This window comes from Natrix helvetica (genome assembly GCF_964273705.1).
Source record: "Natrix helvetica genome assembly, chromosome: 11".
NCBI classification, from domain to species: Eukaryota; Metazoa; Chordata; class Lepidosauria; order Squamata; family Natricidae; genus Natrix; species Natrix helvetica.
Window position 1 is genome coordinate 17,648,929 of NC_138562.1, and position 17,791 is coordinate 17,666,719.

The 17,791-nt window shown below is 44.4% G+C and overlaps 2 protein-coding genes across 3 annotated transcripts; both read left to right on the forward strand.

Annotated features, from left to right (window-relative positions):
* Positions 1-349: 349 nt before the first annotated feature.
* UPF3B (UPF3B regulator of nonsense mediated mRNA decay) lies at positions 350-11,163 on the forward strand. Of its 2 annotated transcripts, none has more exons than XM_081964257.1 (10): positions 350-662; positions 2,023-2,150; positions 2,309-2,415; positions 5,009-5,107; positions 5,423-5,533; positions 5,755-5,798; positions 6,347-6,535; positions 7,613-7,791; positions 8,888-9,194; positions 10,154-11,163. In XM_081964257.1, the coding sequence occupies exons 1-10, from the start codon at positions 504-506 to the stop codon at positions 10,298-10,300; spliced, it is 1,470 nt and encodes a 489-aa protein (XP_081820383.1). In that variant the 5' UTR covers positions 350-503; the 3' UTR covers positions 10,301-11,163. The 2 variants fall into 2 exon arrangements, with proteins under 2 accessions (XP_081820383.1, XP_081820384.1); XM_081964258.1 differs by having other exon boundaries at positions 2,044-2,150.
* Positions 11,164-13,168: 2,005 nt separating this feature from the next.
* Positions 13,169-17,320, forward strand: RPL39 (ribosomal protein L39). Its single transcript, XM_081964304.1, has 3 exons — positions 13,169-13,311; positions 15,167-15,270; positions 17,094-17,320. Exons 1-3 carry the CDS (start codon positions 13,309-13,311, stop codon positions 17,140-17,142), a joined length of 156 nt encoding a protein of 51 aa, XP_081820430.1. The 5' UTR covers positions 13,169-13,308; the 3' UTR covers positions 17,143-17,320.
* Positions 17,321-17,791: the final 471 nt, after the last annotated feature.

The following is a 17,791-nucleotide window of genomic DNA, read 5'->3' on the forward strand; positions in this document are numbered from 1 at the left end:
GGGCCGAGGTGTCCATGTGAGCTGGAGAGTTATTTACATAGAGATAATGCCGGTGTAGACCGGGGATATTTTGATAAGGCTTACCACCAGCCTATACCAGCATTACGTGTATCACGCGCCGTTTCGCAACGTTCACCCCCGTTCGGGGAGCTGGGCGTGGTCTGCGCGTGACGGCATCGCCCCCTTCGCAGGTGGGCGTGGCCTGCGCGTGACGTACACGCCACTTTGACACCCCTGTAAAAGGAAGGGTGGTGGTTGTTTTTCTTCCTCTGCCCCGAAGAGGCGCAAAGCATGCTGGGAAGTGGAGTCCCTGCCGGCCCTGGCCGGTCGCCGTGGCAACGCGCGGCCTGGCGGAGTCGCGCCGCCTGCCTGGTTGTGAGGAGGGCGCTGTGGCGTCGCGGCTTCCCTTCGGCTCTTCCCGCGAGAGGAGCGGGCCGACTCCGCGGCCCAGGAGGCAGGGAGGCCCGCGAACGCTGCCCCGACTGCCCACGGCGGCCACTACCATGAAGGAGGACAAGGAGAACGCCCGGCCGAAGGAGACGCGCGGAGGGCCCCTCGCTCCCACCGGCCTCGGAGCAGCCATGGCCGGAGCGGATGCCAAGGCGGGCGGGGAACCTGACCGCCTCGAGAGGCCCAAAGATAAGAAAGAGACGCTCAGTAAGGTGCGCCTGCGGGCCTGGAGGGGAGGGGGGGAGAGATTCGTGAGCCCACCCCCACCCGGACCCCCGCGGGAGGGGCTAGGACTACAACTCCCATCACTCCCAGCTCGCTGATGTCGATGGATGGAGGGGGAAATTTTCGAGATATTCTTTCCTTGGCAAGAGTAGCACCTCTGAGGCTGCTGTGTTGTTAGGGTTGTTGTCCTACTTATTAATAATAATGATAAGTGATATTAATGATAATTGATAATGTTGTCCTGTATAATAACGATAAGTGGATAATAATATAATAATTAGTAGCAGCAGTAATAGTATTAATAAGTGATAATAGTCATAAGGATGATAAGTAATAATGTTGATAATAAACAATGTAATAATGATAATATTAGCATAGTATAGCCTTTATTGTCATTGTGCATCATGTATACAACAAAATTGGTTATTGGTTATTATATTGATTGATGAGGGACAGGGTGGCTAAGAAGCTGAGCTTGTCGATCAGAAAGGTCGGCAGTCCGAATCCCTAGTGCCGCGTAACGCAGTGAGCTCCCATTACTTGTCCCAGCTTCTGCCAACCTAGCAGTTCGAAAGCACGTAAAAATGCAAGTAGAAAAATAGGAACCACCTTTGGTGGGAAGGGAACAGCGTTCCGTGTGCCTTTGGCGTTGAGTCATGCCGGCCACATGACCACGGAGACGTCTTCAAACAGCGCTGGCTCTTTGGCTTTGAAACGGAGATGAGCACCGGGAGCTCACTCCATTACGCGGTGCTAGGGATTCGAACCACCAAACTGCTGACTTTTCTGATCAACAAGCTTTTAGCCACTGAGCCACCACATCCCTAACAATAATAATAACAATAGCAACTGTTATTCTACTTTGTTTGTCATGGAGCCCAAATTCTCTCTCCTCCCCCCCCCCCCCCTGACATGGTATAACTATTTATGATGATGCTTCAAGCTGCACCCACTTTTAGTGAGCCGAGGATGTCAACATTGGGGGCTCCTTGGTGGTCTCTGAGCTTGGTGGTTTTCTTGCAGACGTTTCATGACCCGACTATGTAACATCATCAGTGCTAGAAGGAAGGGTTATACCTAGGATATACACAGATTAAGCTATTAGATCCAGGAAGGATTCCACAGTATCATTCTAAATAAAACCAAGAACACAACACCTCTGTGGATGAATATTTTCATTCAGTGGCACGTTGGCATCTGAAGTTAATTTTTATTATAAATAATAGGGGAGAGGAAATAATTTTTTTAATTAAACTACTTGATAGTTCGCTTTAATGTGTTTATTTGTTCTGTTACAAAAAGCTGCGTTTTTAAAAAATGCTTTCTGATGTTTCACCTGTTGTAAAGGATGAAACATTTTTCTTCAAGGTAGTGATTCGACGCCTTCCTCCCAGCTTGACCAAGGAACAGCTTGAAGAACATCTCCAGCCGCTGCCAGACCACGATTATTTTGAATTCTTTTCAAATGACTCTAGGTAAAAAAAAAAGGGGGGGGGAACTTTTGGACTGTGTTGCACGTACAACGGCATGTCACGTCTGTCTTTCAGTTTTTACACCCTTCTGTGTTGTGTATAATTATAATCACCACCCAGCAACGTTTTCTTAAACATTGCCATTTTTTGTCCTTCTGCAGTTTGTATCCTCACATGTTTTCCAGAGCATACATCAACTTTAAAAACCAAGAAGACATAGTTCTGTTCAGGGATCGCTTTGATGGTTATGTTTTTATTGATCACAAAGGCAAGTAAGCCTACAATTATCATATCTGTTGTTCATATATATATACATATATATATTGGCAAACTTTTGTACAATAAGTATACTGTGATTCTGGAACCACCTATTTGCTTCCATGCCATAACCGAGTTAAGATTTTTAACGTGTAGCTCAGAATGTACACAGTTACACATCCACAACCTGATTAATCTGAGATGGTAGAGGTTTATTAGCAGGGAAGAGCCCTTTGGACCATGATGGCAAACTTACGGCATGCGTGCCGGAAGTGGCACACAGAGCCATCTCTCTGAGCACGCCAGCCGTTGCCTGTTGCTCTTCTGGGTTCTGGCACGCAAATGCACGCCGGCCAGCTGGTCTAAGCACATGTCAGAAACCGGAAGAGCAGCTCCCTGGCGCGCATGAGCATGCCGGGAAGCTGAGCTTCCAGGTGCACGCATACGCACAGGTGAAATGCCCTTCCGGTTTCCGGCATGCGCCCGCATGTGCACTCCCGTTTCAGCACTCAATGCCGAAAAGTTTCGCCAACACTGCGATAGATATCATTAATACCTCAGTGCTCAGCACAGTTTTTCTGAAACGATTGTATCGGATTTGGTTTCAAATAAGTCATTTTAGAATTGCAGCGTAAACTAAAATTGGATGCTTGGTGTATAAAATGCCTGTTCTAATTTGGATTAATTGTAGTCTTTGGAACATACAAGCTGCCCAAGGGAGTATGGATTTTAGGAAGAGGTTTAAGTTGTGCTAACTTCTTATTAGGGATCTGGACTAGCCTACAATCCCATCTGTTTGGGGACGATTCGGGGGATTAATAGAGAAGTTTACACAGTCAAATAAGAGCCCCAATTTCCTTGCTCAGGATTTCTGTTTTAGCTTCTTTTGGTTTTAAAGGTAGATCAAGCAGGCTGGCTTTGCCAATCCAGATACATAAAAAATAAAATAAAAAATGAAGGCATCAGTTCAGGAATTTTGTTTTGAGATCCATACTGTATGGTACTCGTAGGCTTTCTGAACTTAAAACAGTAGAATTAGCATAGTGGAAATATTTTACCCGGCAATAGTTACGCAGTTGAATATCAGAAACATTTTAGGGTTTACCGTAGATCTTGAAGAAATTCTGGTGGGAGAGGCACATCAGCAGCCACTGACTGGCCCTGTAGAATCATGCTACCTTTTTATTTATTTTATTTATTTATTTTGCTTATTTATCATTTTTCATGCAGCCAAAATTACTTTACAAATCATTTATGTTAGGTTCTAGTCATTGTTGTTCAAAAGCATTTTATTCAGTAAGCCCAAACACTCATCTATTATAAATGTATGCATTTGTATTATCTCACCACTGGCCTGTATATCATGAAAGCATCATAAGATAATTGGAAACGTACCGTGGTTTAAAGTTAGTTTGCCCAACGTAACTCCTACCCATCTGAATGTAAGCCATCGTGCTCCGCGCGATGCATTTCAGCCAGTTGAACGAGAATGGTGGACAACGCCATTCACACCATAAGGAATGTTTTGTGTGAAGTCATCTTTTCTTCGACTTACTTTGTAGCCTTCCATTCACGGCCAATTTTGCACAGCGACCCATTCAGAGTCACAGCAGTTCTGAAGGAACGGTTACTTAATGCCCAGTTCTCAAAGCGCAACGCCCGTAGGGTCGTGCGTTCAAAATTCAGCCTCTCGGCATTTCGCACACATCTCCGCTTCCTCTGCCTCTCCCCCGTTTCTGCTCTTTTGCCACCCCGAACAGTGGCAATCCTTGGTGGAGGCAGAGCTAGCATTGCTGGGACTGAAGAAGAGAGCCAAGGCGTTCCTCCAGCAACCCCCACACCCAGCCCTGGCCTTGGAAAAGATTTCCATTTCAAGCCCTGCACCGCAGCTAGTAACCCAGCACAAAGGCTCAGCTGCCCCTGCCACACCCACCCACCCACTCCAGCTGACCTTCACCATCATCTTTCTCCTACCCAGTTTCCTGGAAAAGAAGACCTCCCCAGATAATAAGCCCAATTGGGCTTTTGAGCCAATGCGCTAAAATAAGCCCTCCCCTAAAATATTTAATCGCATGCGCAGCTGGTCCCCGCCATTTCCTGGGGGAGGAAGGGGGGAACATGCTCCACGTGCCGCACAAGCTCCTGCCATCCACGCAGAACGGCCTCACGGAGGCCACTCCTGTAAACCCTAGCTACCGTGTCTCACCTCTTAGTGGCGGCCGCAAAAAGAGCGGTAGGCCCAGTGACGCTGGGGCTGGCAAGTGTGTGCTAGAAACAGAGACAGAACGCCTGGCCCTCTCTGGATCAGCTGATCCATGGGCCACAGGCTGAGGTTAAGGAACCTCCTGCACCTGAAAAATCATCAGACTGACCCTGTCTTATTTTTGGGGAAGCACAGTATTGCTGGCAAGGTGTGTCGGGCCTGGCCCTACGCGAGGCAGCTGCTGTCTGGGCCAGCCCTTCTTCCCAAGGCCACACCTGCGCATCTCTCTCCAAATCGCACGCTCTGCTTTGGAAATCTGTTCAACGCAATGAACAGCCACTGTTTCCCTTCCTTAACGCAGTTCTTTTTTTTAAAAAAAGTTATTTATACATACAAACAGGTCTCGAATATCCCGCCATCGTGGAATTTGCTCCGTTTCAAAAAGCTGCCAAAAAGAAGAATAAGAAAAAGGATGCCAAAGCTGGAACCATTGATGATGGTTAGTAGCGATAAGTGCTGCCACGTTCAGTCTCTTTCTTTAACCAGCCAATAAATAAATATTCTCCTCCTGAATTGTCTGCTGCGTGAGCAGGAAAAGAACATTTTATCATTGAACATGAATGTGGTAATGGAAGCTTTGCCACATAAATTGTTGCCGTGGATGATAGAACATGAAATTGTGGGACCCAAAGATAATAGAGGTCATATATCTAACACCACTGCAGGCTGGCTATTATCGCGGGCTTTATAATGTTCATTTAAAAAAAAACAAAAAACGTGTATTTATAATCTGTATGTGATGGTCGTTCCTTAGATCCAGAATATAAGAAGTTTTTAGAAAGCTACAGTGCTGATGATGAAAAATTCACATCTACTCCCGAGACTTTATTAGAAGAAATAGAGGCAAGAAATAAAGAATTAATAGGTATGTTCTTAACATATTTAACGCATCTATAACCGCTCTTCGCCTCACATTAGTGGCAGTTTATCTCATATGGAAAATAAAGTTTCTAAAATCCTCTTTGCAGCCACATTATAGAGACAGATGCCTTACATGTATTCATTTTGATAATATTCTTGCAGTAATTTCAGTTGATGCCTTTTAAAAATACAAACACCAACACTTCCTTTTTCTTAACTCTTTAGCCAAAAAGACAACTCCTCTGTTGAACTTCCTGAAGAATAAGCAGGTAATGATAATTCCTTCGTTATAACTTCTTTATGATCTATTGCTCAGTGTGTACGTGTATTTAAAGAAATAACGTCAAACTTTACTCAGTCATGAGTAAATACTAATAATATTGAGCTTCCTAATCTTGTTCTGGGGAGTTATGTTCAAGTTTTCTTTGGATAGAAAATCCACCCCCCCCCCCCCAAAAAAAATGTTTTGAAATTACCTTTCCTACCCATGTCCTGGTTTAATCCCCTTTTCCCCTACCAGGAAATGACAGGGACCGGCTCTGCATGTGTTTAAATATTTTAAGGAAGGGCTTATTTTGGGGGGAGGGCTTATTTGAGCGCATGCGCTCAAACGCCCAATTGGGCTTCTTATCCAGGGAGGTCTTATTTTTGGGAAAACAGGGTATGTTTTTAAAGAAAGATAATTATTTGAGTGTTTAGGTACTTTACTTTGTAACTTAATAATGTTTCTTATTTTAGAAACAAAATACTTTCGATTGAAATCAAGTTAGGTGATGCTTTTGTTTTGGAAGAATTTAACTTTGTGATTCCTTTGCAGAGGCTTAGAGAAGAGAAACGAGAGGAAAGGCGGAGGCGGGAACTAGAGAGGAAAAGACAAAGGGAAGAAGAAAGAAGGAAGTGGAAAGAAGAAGAAAGAAGAAAGCGAAAAGAAGCTGAAAAAACAAAGAAAGTGGAAAGGTGTCCAGAGAAGGAAAGGGACAAATCAAAGGATGAACCAAAGATTAAGGTATAACTTCTTTCCTGTAGGATAAATAACTTATGAGCACCATGTGCCTCGTGTATATCTGTAGAAGATGATAGCTAATCCAATGTAATTTAGTAGCACTCTGGAATTCAGTGGAGAATATCTGAAGTTAAAAGGCATAAGGTGTGTTATACAGATAAAGATTAACAGAGTTGGAAGGGAACTTGTAGGTCATCTAGTCCAACCTCCCGCCCCAGCAGGAGACCCTACACCATCCCCGACAAATGACAGCCCAATCTCTTCTTGAAAGCCTCCAGGGATGGATCTCCCACAACTTCCCAAGGCAACTTCTGTTCCATCGGTTGATCGCTCTCACTCAGAAAATTCCTCCTTGTTTTTAGGTTGAATCTCTCCTTAATCACTTTCCATCCATTATTCCTTCTCTGGCCTTCAGATGCCTTGGAGAATAGCTTGACCCCCTCCTCCCTGTGGCAGCCCCTCAAATATTGGAAGACTGCTATCATGTCTCTCCTGGTCCTTCTCTTCACTAGATTAGCCTGGCCCAGTTCCTGTAACCGTTACATTTAGGTCCTTCGTAATTCATAGATATGGAAATGTCATTAAGATGTCTGTACCACATAGAGCAGAGCACTATCTGACATATTTTTTATTTAGAGTAGGATCCACTCTTGATTATAGCAACTAGGTTGGCACCCAGTGCTAAATTTTAGTGTGGTCTGTTGAGTTTTGGCTTAACGCGATCCGTTAGCCAGTCTTTCTAGCTGATTTTACAAAAACAAGGATTAAGGAAGCCGTAATTTAGCACTGTGTATACGTCCAGCCATTTCCTTGTGGACATAACTAATTTAGAAGATGAGTATGAAGGGGCTCAATCAAAGCCTTAAACCCCCTCACACTGCTTTGACCAGAGGGGAAAAATGTAAGAATTACATTTGTTGTTTTAAGACCTCACATATGTCCGTGAGGAAGAACAGTCTATTATGGAAATAATTGATGTTCATGTTATATTTAATCCTGTCAGTAGTTGGTCAAATTGCTAGCCTACCTTAGCATAGAAAATCCATCTAGTAAGGAGGACTAAATTTGTTTTTTTCCTAGCTACTTAAGAAGCCAGAAAGGGATGAGAGAGATTTTGAAAAAAAGGAAAAGGCCAAGAGACTGGAGAAAGAGAATCTGAGGGAAGACAAGATCGCCAGCCCAATTGGCAGCGTGCCAGCCAAGCGTTCTGATGGTGAAGCTAAAGAGGAAAAGACCAAAAAAACCATCTACCCACTGCAGTACGTATCCTCGTTTCTCAGACCATCATGGTTATTTTGGTGGCTCCCCCCTCCCTCCCCTCCAAAGTTCACCTTATGGTAGGGATGTCCAAACTTGGGAACTTTAAGACTTGTGGACTTCAACTCCCAGAATTCCCCAGCCAGCCATGTTCAAGTTTGAACACTCCTGCCTTATGGAGTTTGTACTAAAATGTAATCACTATTTGATCTACCTCACCAAAGTAACTTTGAAGAATGTCAATTTAACTTAGAGTGTCTATGGAGATTCTCAGTCACACAGGTCGTGGCTATCCCAATAAATATAAATCCTTCCATTCCCCACCATCCAGTCAGAGCTGAAGAAGCTTCTTGGATGAGAAAAGAAACATCTTCAAAGAAAAAATAAGAAAGTCCAGGTGCCTCTTGAAAAAAAGCATCTTTGGGTTAACACTGTGAACTATAAATTACAAAATGTGAACTCTGGATACGAAATACATAAGCATACACCAGTTTTCAGTACTTTAATTTGGAAACCTACTGTCAACTCATAAAGCATCCCTGGCCTGCTCTCGAGTTGCCATAGGCAGGGGTTGGGGGAGAACTGACTGAGCAGCTCAGCAGCCACGATCAGAAGCACATTCCACGGATACCTTTCTCAAGGCTGTATCCCAGGTTACCAGAGCCAGCCGGAGAGGCATGTTTTCTACAGCCCACAAAAGTACTCCTGTTGGATAATGTGATTTATGACACACCCTGGGAGGAAGGGGAAACAGGGTCATAGTTAGGCTGTAAATTATGTGAGGCAGAGCTGACTTCACTTCAGTACTGCTGACATGTTGCTCCTACTAAATAACTGGATTTCTTTTGAAACTTGGTTCGAGGTTCATGAGTTAGTTGGGGCATTTATCGGAACCCTGACATCTACGCTGAACTTTCAATTTCTAATGTCTTTTTGTGTTATTCATATACACGATCAAGGAATCTGTTGCAAGCCCCCTTTTAAAAAAATAAATTAAAAAGAAATATTCCATTGGGAATTGCGTTCAAAATACAGGCTGTTCAACGAACAAACGAGGAGGAGGCTGTCCCTCTTAATCCTCTATGTCTTTGCGTTCAGATTCGAAGACGAGTGCGGGAAAGACTATCGAGAGAGAGAATATGACCGCGATAGAGACTACGAGAGAATTCAGCGGGATAAACTCCGGCGCCAAGAGGAAGACCGCCGGCGGCAGAAAGAACGCTTCGAGAAAGAGAAAGTGTTCCGGAGGAAAGAGGACGACGTGAAAAGGGAACGCGACTCCTTGCGAGAAAAAGGGAAAAGAGCCGACTTCATGGAGTACGTGGGCAACCCAGAGAAAACGGAGAAGGGGACCAAGGAGGACAAAAGGGACGATTTGGCCAAGAAAGACCGGATTCGGAACAAGGTGCTTTTCCTAGGTTTTTTTTAAAGTACCATATTTTTGGAGTATAAGACACACACAAACACACCTAAAAAAGGGTGAACATTTGGGTGCGTCTTATACACCGAATGTAGCCTCACCCTCCTGCTAGTCCCCACCCTTTGGCCTCTGCCTCCCAGCAATTTGCCTCCTGGCAGCAAACGGCCTGTTTCAGCTTCAGCACAGCCTGATTAGCATAAGCAGCTGATTGTCGGTTGGATCGGCTCCCGACCATCAGCTGTTTCAGGCTGCAGGGATTGCCATTGCCTATTGCTGCCTCCAAGCGCCCCATTTTCCGCCACTGCAAGGAGGCAGAGGCAGATTTTTTTCTCCTTGTGCTAATCAGGCTGTGCTGAAACTGAAACTGGCTGTTTGCTGCAAGGAGGCAAATTGCTGGGAGGCGGAGGCAGATTTCCCCCCCCCCCCCCCGTTTTCCTCCCCAAAAGCTAGGTGTGTCTTATACTTTGAAGCATCTTATACTCTGAAAAATATGGTATTTATTCAATTTCTTTAGCCGCCTGTCTCAGGAGGCTGCCCAGAAGCCTCCAAAGGAGGAAAGGTTGCCGCCCCTCCCCACTCCGAAGGTTGGCATCGCTCCCTCCTCTGGGAATCACAGATTAAAGGGGGGGTTGGGTCAATCGACCCCCTCAGCTGCTGGGGACCCCAGCCCCACTTGGCTGGGAGGGGGGGCGGCGAAGGCTTGCTCAGAGTCACCCCTTCCTCATCCTGCCTTTCTTAAGAAGGAGGACTAAGGTCCAGCGGGGTAACGAGGATGCCTAACATGGAGAAAGTGAAAAGTCTCCATTATCTCATTTGCGGGAATAAGGGAAAGAATAGAGCAGGGTCTCCAAACTCATCCACTTTAGGACTTGTAGACTTCAATTCCCAGAATTCCCCAGCTAGCTGGAAGCAAACCATCTGGTCCAACGTTCTTGTCGTTTCAGGACCGACCAGCCATGCAGCTCTACCAACCCGGAGCCCGGAGCCGAAGCCGTTTATCCGCGTACGACGAAAGCTCTCCCAAGTCATGCGACCAAGGAGCAGATAAAAATCCAGAGCTTGAGGCTAGTAACTTGAAAGAAGAAGTGTGACGGCCTCACCTGCACTCACGAAACTAGCAGCCAAAGAGGAGGAACTGTACAGTCCAGAAGTGCCTTGGGGAAGAGGAGGAGGAGGAGGAAGGAGGAGAGAAAACTATGCTTTGGGACGTATCTGGTTTCCAAGCCATGTGCAGAGTCAAAACCCAACCTTGCGTTTGGCCGACGCATTCACCATTAAGAGACCGCAGCAGCAGCAGCAGCAGTAGCCTCAGAAAAGGACGGTGGGCTCCCCGCAGCCCAGTACCAAGCGCTGTCTTTGAAATAATAAAAGCCACCAAAACAGTGTTTTGCCCTTCAGATCCAGTCCTTGGGATCCGCACCAGGGTTTAATTAAGGTTGGATCACGGCCGTCCCAGAATTCCGCATGATTGACTGCAGCGGGAGCAAAAACGTCATAAACGTTAAGTCGCGGGAGAGAGCCGATCTTTTTTTTTCTTTTTGCGCTTCTAACAAAAACTATGTTTTTTCCCCCCGAGGGTAACTTTGCGTTTGCTGTGCTTCGAAAGCGCTGACAATTAGACACGGATTTTTAAAAATAATAATAATAATAATATACAGCTTTTTGTTTTAAAGGCAGCCCTACCCATCTTTAATTTACCCTTCCCTTTTCTGAACGGCACCTAAGAAAACGTTTTTTTCCGGTTCAGGACTTTCTTCTTCAGTGCAGTAAGGCAGCCATCCCGGCTTTTCCCCGTCCGTCTCTCTCGGATTGCTTTTCCTGGCTCTGCAGAGAATCTGGGTAGAACGGGATGGACGGAGGGAAACTGAGGAAGAGCTCCTAGCAACAGACAGGGGTTTTCCTTTATGCTAATCCAACACAGTCATTTTATATTTAATAAAACCCTGTCCATTTATACATGTTTTAAAGTATCGTTTTGTATGTCATGACTTGGGGAAAGTACAGTCAAACATAGAAGGTGCATATATGCGTCCCAGCATAATGTTACGGTCTGGATCAGAACTTTAAGTCTTCTAAGCTTTTGGACTGGAGCCCATCCTCAGGAATGTGTGCTTTGGGCTATTCCAGGCTTCGTATTTATGTGGTGGCTTCCTATTGGCTGATTGGTGTGCGGATGGCTGGTGATTGGCTGTCGTTTTCCTCGCGCTGCCAAGTCCTCGGCTCCTAAGTACTTGATAGGCTGGTGGTATATCAGCACGCCTGTTGACTGACCAGGGGCCAGTTTCCCAGGCTTCACTCACTTCCCTGGCTGTTTTTGTCCCTTGTCGTCCAACAATCTTAGTAGCTGCAACATTGAAGTAAGTATGTCCTTGTTAGTTGCAAAGTACAGTCTGTTTTTCTCTGGAAATGGTTGGTGAAAGGAAAATGATCATTTTCACCAAGGATGGTGCATACGAAAAAATGCCTCGCTGTCGGCTGATGGCATTTTTCAACTTACTAACTTGGTGTTTTGTTTCTTCCACCCGCTAGAAGTCATTGTTCCCGTCTCATAATTTTTACACTTGGCATAGAAAAGACCCATTTGTTTTGAAAACAGTTACCACAAACCCCTTGGCCCATCTACAAAGTCAAGACCCCAAGTCAAAAAGTCAAGAATCCTAGGTCCAAAGGTCAACCAAGGGTCAAACCATCCCACCCAAAGGCCAAGACCCCAAGGTCTAATGTCATGTCCTCGGTTCTAAGGTGATGACCCTAGCCCCATTGTAATCACATGACTGGGTGGGTGAGTGGGATGTCCAGACCTTCGAGAACTGCCATACCACTGGCTCAACCTTGTTGTAACTTCAAACAGTCACTAAATGAGTGGTTGTTAACCAAGGACTATTGGTATTAGGCCTCACTGGGCAGAATGTTTCATACATCTTGCTGGGGAGAGAGAGAGAGAGAGATGTAATTGTGGCTACCTATTGTCTTTTTATTCACTAATCCACGCAAAAGAAACACATTTTGTATTGTCCATTTGCCCCTTTTCCTTCTTCCATCCACTGGAGATCACTGCTCCCACCCTGTATTTTTAGTCTTTGTACAAAAAAGACAGTTTCTGTGTTTAAAATGGTTACCCCCGATCCCTTGATCCACCTTGCCTAAGATTATTATCCACTTTGGCTGGCGCTGAATGCTTTTAACAGGCAGTATCAGGAATTAAATGGTGGAGGGGGGGGGAGCTTCTCCTTGGAAAATATGTGGTTGTATATTCCATCAGACTTGACATAGAACAGGATTGCCAGCTCAGAATTATTTTACAAACCCCAAAATAAATAAAAGTATTTTTAAAAATCTTTTAAAGATCGTTTGGTTGCTTGAGAGAAAGCTAGCAGCTTTCTCCAGCAAATGACCTTCAAATCCGTTGGATCTCCAGGCAGCATTTATGTGGCTGTTACAGCCAAAGCACACTTGGGAATAAATGAGAAATGATCCTTTAAAAAATAATAATAATGGGAATTAAGAAGAGAACAGAAACAGCAAAATCTTGCTCAAGCAGAGACCTACTTCAAAGCCATTGTCTGCCTAATTGTCAGGCCAACAAAAAAAAAAAAGGCTTAATTCACCATTAAGGTTTAATCGCATGCCTTTGATCATAAAATATAAATATGGTACATAAACAAAATCCCTGGGGAATTTAAGGAATCAGCCTGCAAAACCTTCAATTTGCAAAGTCAGAAACCAATGAATTACTGCATGGTTGCAAATACACCTGAGGAGCACATCCAAACTGGCAGCAGGCACACTGAATAAAATAAAACAAAAATCCATGAACACGCCAGGATCCCACCTCAATACAATACGTTTTTTTACTATTATTATTTGTTTTTTAAAAAATCCTGCAGTAAACCGTTTTTGACCTTCGCGGCCTTAAGTGCGTGAAAATCTTGCAATACCACCTGGAGACGCCGGGCGGGCGGCGCTGTCGCCACCGAGTCGACTTTCTAACCTTCACAGGAAACCCCCTCGACTGCTTTTTCCCGACATCCCACGCGCCGCTTCCCTTTGCCTTTCTCTTCGTTTGCTGCCGTTGTATAGCCAGTGGCCGCGTTGGACGATGGTGAGTCTATCCGTCGCAATCCTCCTTCGGGGAGTTGTTTGGGAACCCGTTTCCCCGGGCCGGTTCTTCCGGAGGGCCTCCCGCGAAAAGCCCCCAGTTCGATTTCGGAAATTGGGAACCGTGGATAAAAGTTTGGGGGGGAGGGGGCTGTCCGGTTAGGGCCTGCCCGCCACCCGCCGCTTGAATGGGGGACTTGTTTGTAGGCCTCTCTTTAACCATAGAGTTGCTCTTCTCGGTGGAAAAGGCGATTCGAAGCGCATTAAAAGAAAGGACTGGATGGGATTTAATAGATCCGGGTAAAGGTTGGCTGGATTCCGCCCCCCCGACCCAATTTTACGTATAAAGAGCCAGTTTGGTGTCGCAGGGATGGTGCTGGGTTAGAAATGGGGGGGGGAGGGTGTTTGTCCAAACTTGGCAACTTTTATGATTTGAGGACTCCCAGAATAGATTAATTGCTGGCTGGGGAATTCTGGGAATTGAAGTCCACTAGTCTTCTATTTGCCAAGTGTGACGCTTAGAAAAAGACATTGAGTTTTGCCTAAAAAGGTTCTGAGTTCTCAGATAAACAATCTAAACTGATTGGATTTGGGAGTCCAATTGGGTTCGACTAGAAGACCTCCAAGGTCCCTCCCAACTCTATTCTGACTACCTTCTGGCTATGAGTTCTAGTCGTCCTTTAGCTATGAAAACTGGGTGATTTGAGGTCAGTACCTCTCCCTCCCTCCCTCTCTCTCTCTCCAACCCACCTCACAGGGTTGTTGTGGAGAAAAAATGGGCGCGCAGGCAGGCGCATTAGGTATGTTCCTCTAGTGAAGTATTTAAAAAGGGGGTTAAAAGATCAATATCAATATCGTCTTGCAAAAGTGTGGAATCCCTTTTCTGTTGCCACCTGCAACTTGTGTATACGTAAGGTTAGGCTTGGCGTTTTCATGTTGCTGTGAAATGCAGTGGTGAGGTTTGTTTGTGTGGCACATTTCAGTGCCAAGCAATTATTTCATTTATTTATTTATTAGAATTTGTCAAACGAAAACGAGAACAAGAATAAAAGAAAAAAAATTACAATGACAGGGACGATAGGTATATTAGCGCTCTTAGGCATGCCCCCTTTACTAATAATGTTGGCACTTTTAAAAGGCTGGAGTAACCATTAAGTAAATGGCAATTAGAAATATAAATTCGAATTTATATTTCTAAGTGACTCGGAGGTAATTTGTTTATTCGTTGGTTTACGTATCTTCTGTGTGTACGGCCCACTCTCAACTCTGGTCAGTTCACAGAAATAATAAAAACCTGAACAAAGTTTTGTTTTGCTGCTTCTTTGATGTTTCAGTGTGTATGGAGGGAGACCAGACTTCCCTGTGGGGGAAACCTGTTTGCCCAGTTTACTTTCCTCTTTCAGCTGGGAATCTAGTTCTACTCACTGTTGTGCATAATCCAGCCACGTAGCCGCCAGTTAGATGGGCTGCACCTAAATAGGTTTTGCTCCGAAGTGGGCCAGCAATTCACAGGATCATGAGTTGGAAAAGGATAGAATATATCTGCTGAATATAACTCTGCATTGGCGACAGGAAGGGCATCTGGCCAGTCAACACTCAGCTCCATTCAGTTGCCTAGACTACCCCGCAAGGGATTGTGAGGTTGTTAAAAGAAGATGATGAGTTGGAAAGAGATCTTGGAGATCCACTTCCTTGCCCAATAGAGGAATCCCCTTCATTTGCACCCACAAAAAAAAACCAGAATCCATCACCTCCCAAGGCAATCAGACATTGTTGGAAGCCTCTGTTAATATTTTTGAACATTTATCTTGGCCGCCGCTTAAATTGTATTCGTTGTTCCTTCTCTTCCCGATCTCCAGTCGTCCCACAAGACTTTCAAAATCAAGCGGTTCCTCGCTAAGAAGCAGAAGCAGAACCGACCCATTCCACAGTGGATTCGCATGAAAACGGGCAATAAGATAAGGTAAAGCTCTCGCGAGGGCAGACTTCACATCCCTTTTATAGTTGCCTGCCTACTGTCAGAGCCCACCAGTGATTTCGTTGGGATTTTTATATTTTGGAAGAAAACTGGACTGGAGCTCGGGTGCATCCTTCTTTTAAATCAGCCTCCCGTCCCCCAACAACTCTTCAGCCCCTTCATGAACCTTCAGGTGGTTCGTTGTCCCCCAAATATTAATTATGTGACAAATTTAACGAATTCTATTTGACCAATTCTGCTACAAATAATAACATTAAGCTGACTTTGCCTGAGCCCAAGTTTACAACTGGCCTAACTACATTATAAAGGGGCGCGGTGGCTAAGATGCTGAGCTCGTCGATCAGAAAGGTCGACGGTTCGAATCCCTAGCACTGCGTAACGGAGTGAGCTCCCGTTATTTGTCCAGCTTCTGCCAACCGAGCAGTTCAAAAGCAGGTAAAAAATGCAAGAGGAAAAATAGGAACCACCTTTGGTGGGAAGGTAACAGCGTTCTGTGCGCCTTCGGCGTTTAGTCATGCTGGCCACATGACCACAGAGACGTCTTTGGACAGCGCTGGCTCTTCGGCTTTGAAACGGAGATGAGCACCGCCCCCTAGAGTCGGGAACGACTAGCACATATGTGTGAGGGGAACCTTTACCTATTGACTGTATTATGCTGCATATGCCTCCAAGTATCAAACGACTTTCTAACAAATCCTCTTATCTATTTTTCCCCCATTTCATCATCTGTTCTGTTTTCCTTGCCACACTCTTCTCATCCTTCTGCTTCTTTACACCTAAATACCCTTCTCTGTGCAAAACGAAACACATTTTGACATTTGTGTTCATCCAGTATTTATTTTCTCTCCGGCCCTGAAGTTTTGAAATCTGTTCCCGGGACACATGAGTGAAGATTACTTTCTTAAAAGGAAATTCTATTTTTTTTTAAAAGGAAAATTAATTGAAGCAGGTGGCAATTGCAGGGTTCCTTTATATGGGAACACTGCCATAATCCTGCTGAGAGCAATTCTGTTACATAGGATTTGATTTCTCCTCCATCCTGGTGAAATTAACCTCCTTTTAGCAGTGACAAGCGTTATGAGGAAAACACAAAACAGTTTTCATCTCCTCTCAAATGTAACTTTTGGAGTAACATCTAAGAAAGGTTCTGTGATGTAATCTGTGGGAATTTATATTTAGTGATTGCTTTATCTGTCAGCGCCGCTCCAACAAAGTTTGTAGATAATACAGCACAAATTTTGAAAAAATCTACATGTTGAAAAAAAGAATTGTTGGAGGAGGTAACTGTATAAATGTGCATCTTCACTACTAAAGGAAATTAGTATATAGATGTGTTTTTTTTTAAAGCAATCATCTGGATCAATCTGTTTGGATAAATCACTGAATTTTAATCTAAAAGACTGATTAGCTGATCTGGTCAACTCAAGTTGGGTGATTGCCTAGTAACATCCCCTCTATTAATGCTTTAATTGTGGGCTTAATTTTTTTAGGGGATAGGGGACCTTTTGGAATGCCAGACCTTGCAATGGGCTCTGTCCCTGTGCTTCCATTTCATAAGGCCATTTATAAAAGCAGATTGTGTTGGAAAATGAACCCAAGAAGGGGGTGGTGGTTGTGTGCATTTAAATGAGGAAAGGGGTTTACAACTTGACGTGGGAAAACTATTCTCCCTCTGCTTTCTAAAGGAGACCCTCCAGATTAAAGCCCCTAGTTTAGCTGCTTGCTGTTGGCTTCTTGCAATTCAGGTTTTAGTCGGTTAGACGCACCGAGCTGTGTCTCGCTTACTAATTGTGCTTCTTTTGTTCCAGGTACAATTCCAAAAGGCGTCATTGGAGAAGGACCAAGCTGGGCCTGTAAAGGGAAGCAGCTGCAAACCACACCATGTCTGTCTGGCAGCCATCTCTTGTGCCCCAGGATGGCTCCCTTCTTAACAAAGCCGTATTTTCAAGACTGAATCTCTGTATTTTTTCCCCTCCTTTCAAATTTTTATTTCTACAAAGAGGTTCCCAAAGGAATTAAAACCAAATAATCTGGGGTTTTTTTTGTGTTCGTGTTTTGTGTTAACTCTCAGGGTAGCTACGTTGGCTGAATTCTTGCTGCCAGAAGAGAGATGTTCATTAATAATCATGAGAATAGTTAATTTCAAATTCGGTTTGGATTTACTGCTTATATCCACTTAGTCCTAAAGGGAAGCGTTGTCAGAATAGAACAGACCGTAGCTGCCCGAATCACTAGCCTGAAACAAGCAAGCAGGAAACCATAATGCCAAACAAATAATGTGAGAATATTTGTCAACTGTCCAGAGTTGTTTGCTGAGATGGGCAGCCATAGAAATCAAATAAATTTCATTTTGGAAATAACGTCATTTCAAATGGTGGGATTAACTAAGAAAACTCTAGCCAGAAACTGAGGAAGGGAAAAATAACGTAAATATAATTTTTATACAATCTGCAAGCTGTTAACGGGAGGCAAAAATTGTTTTTGCGGTGTTTAATGAAGGAAAATG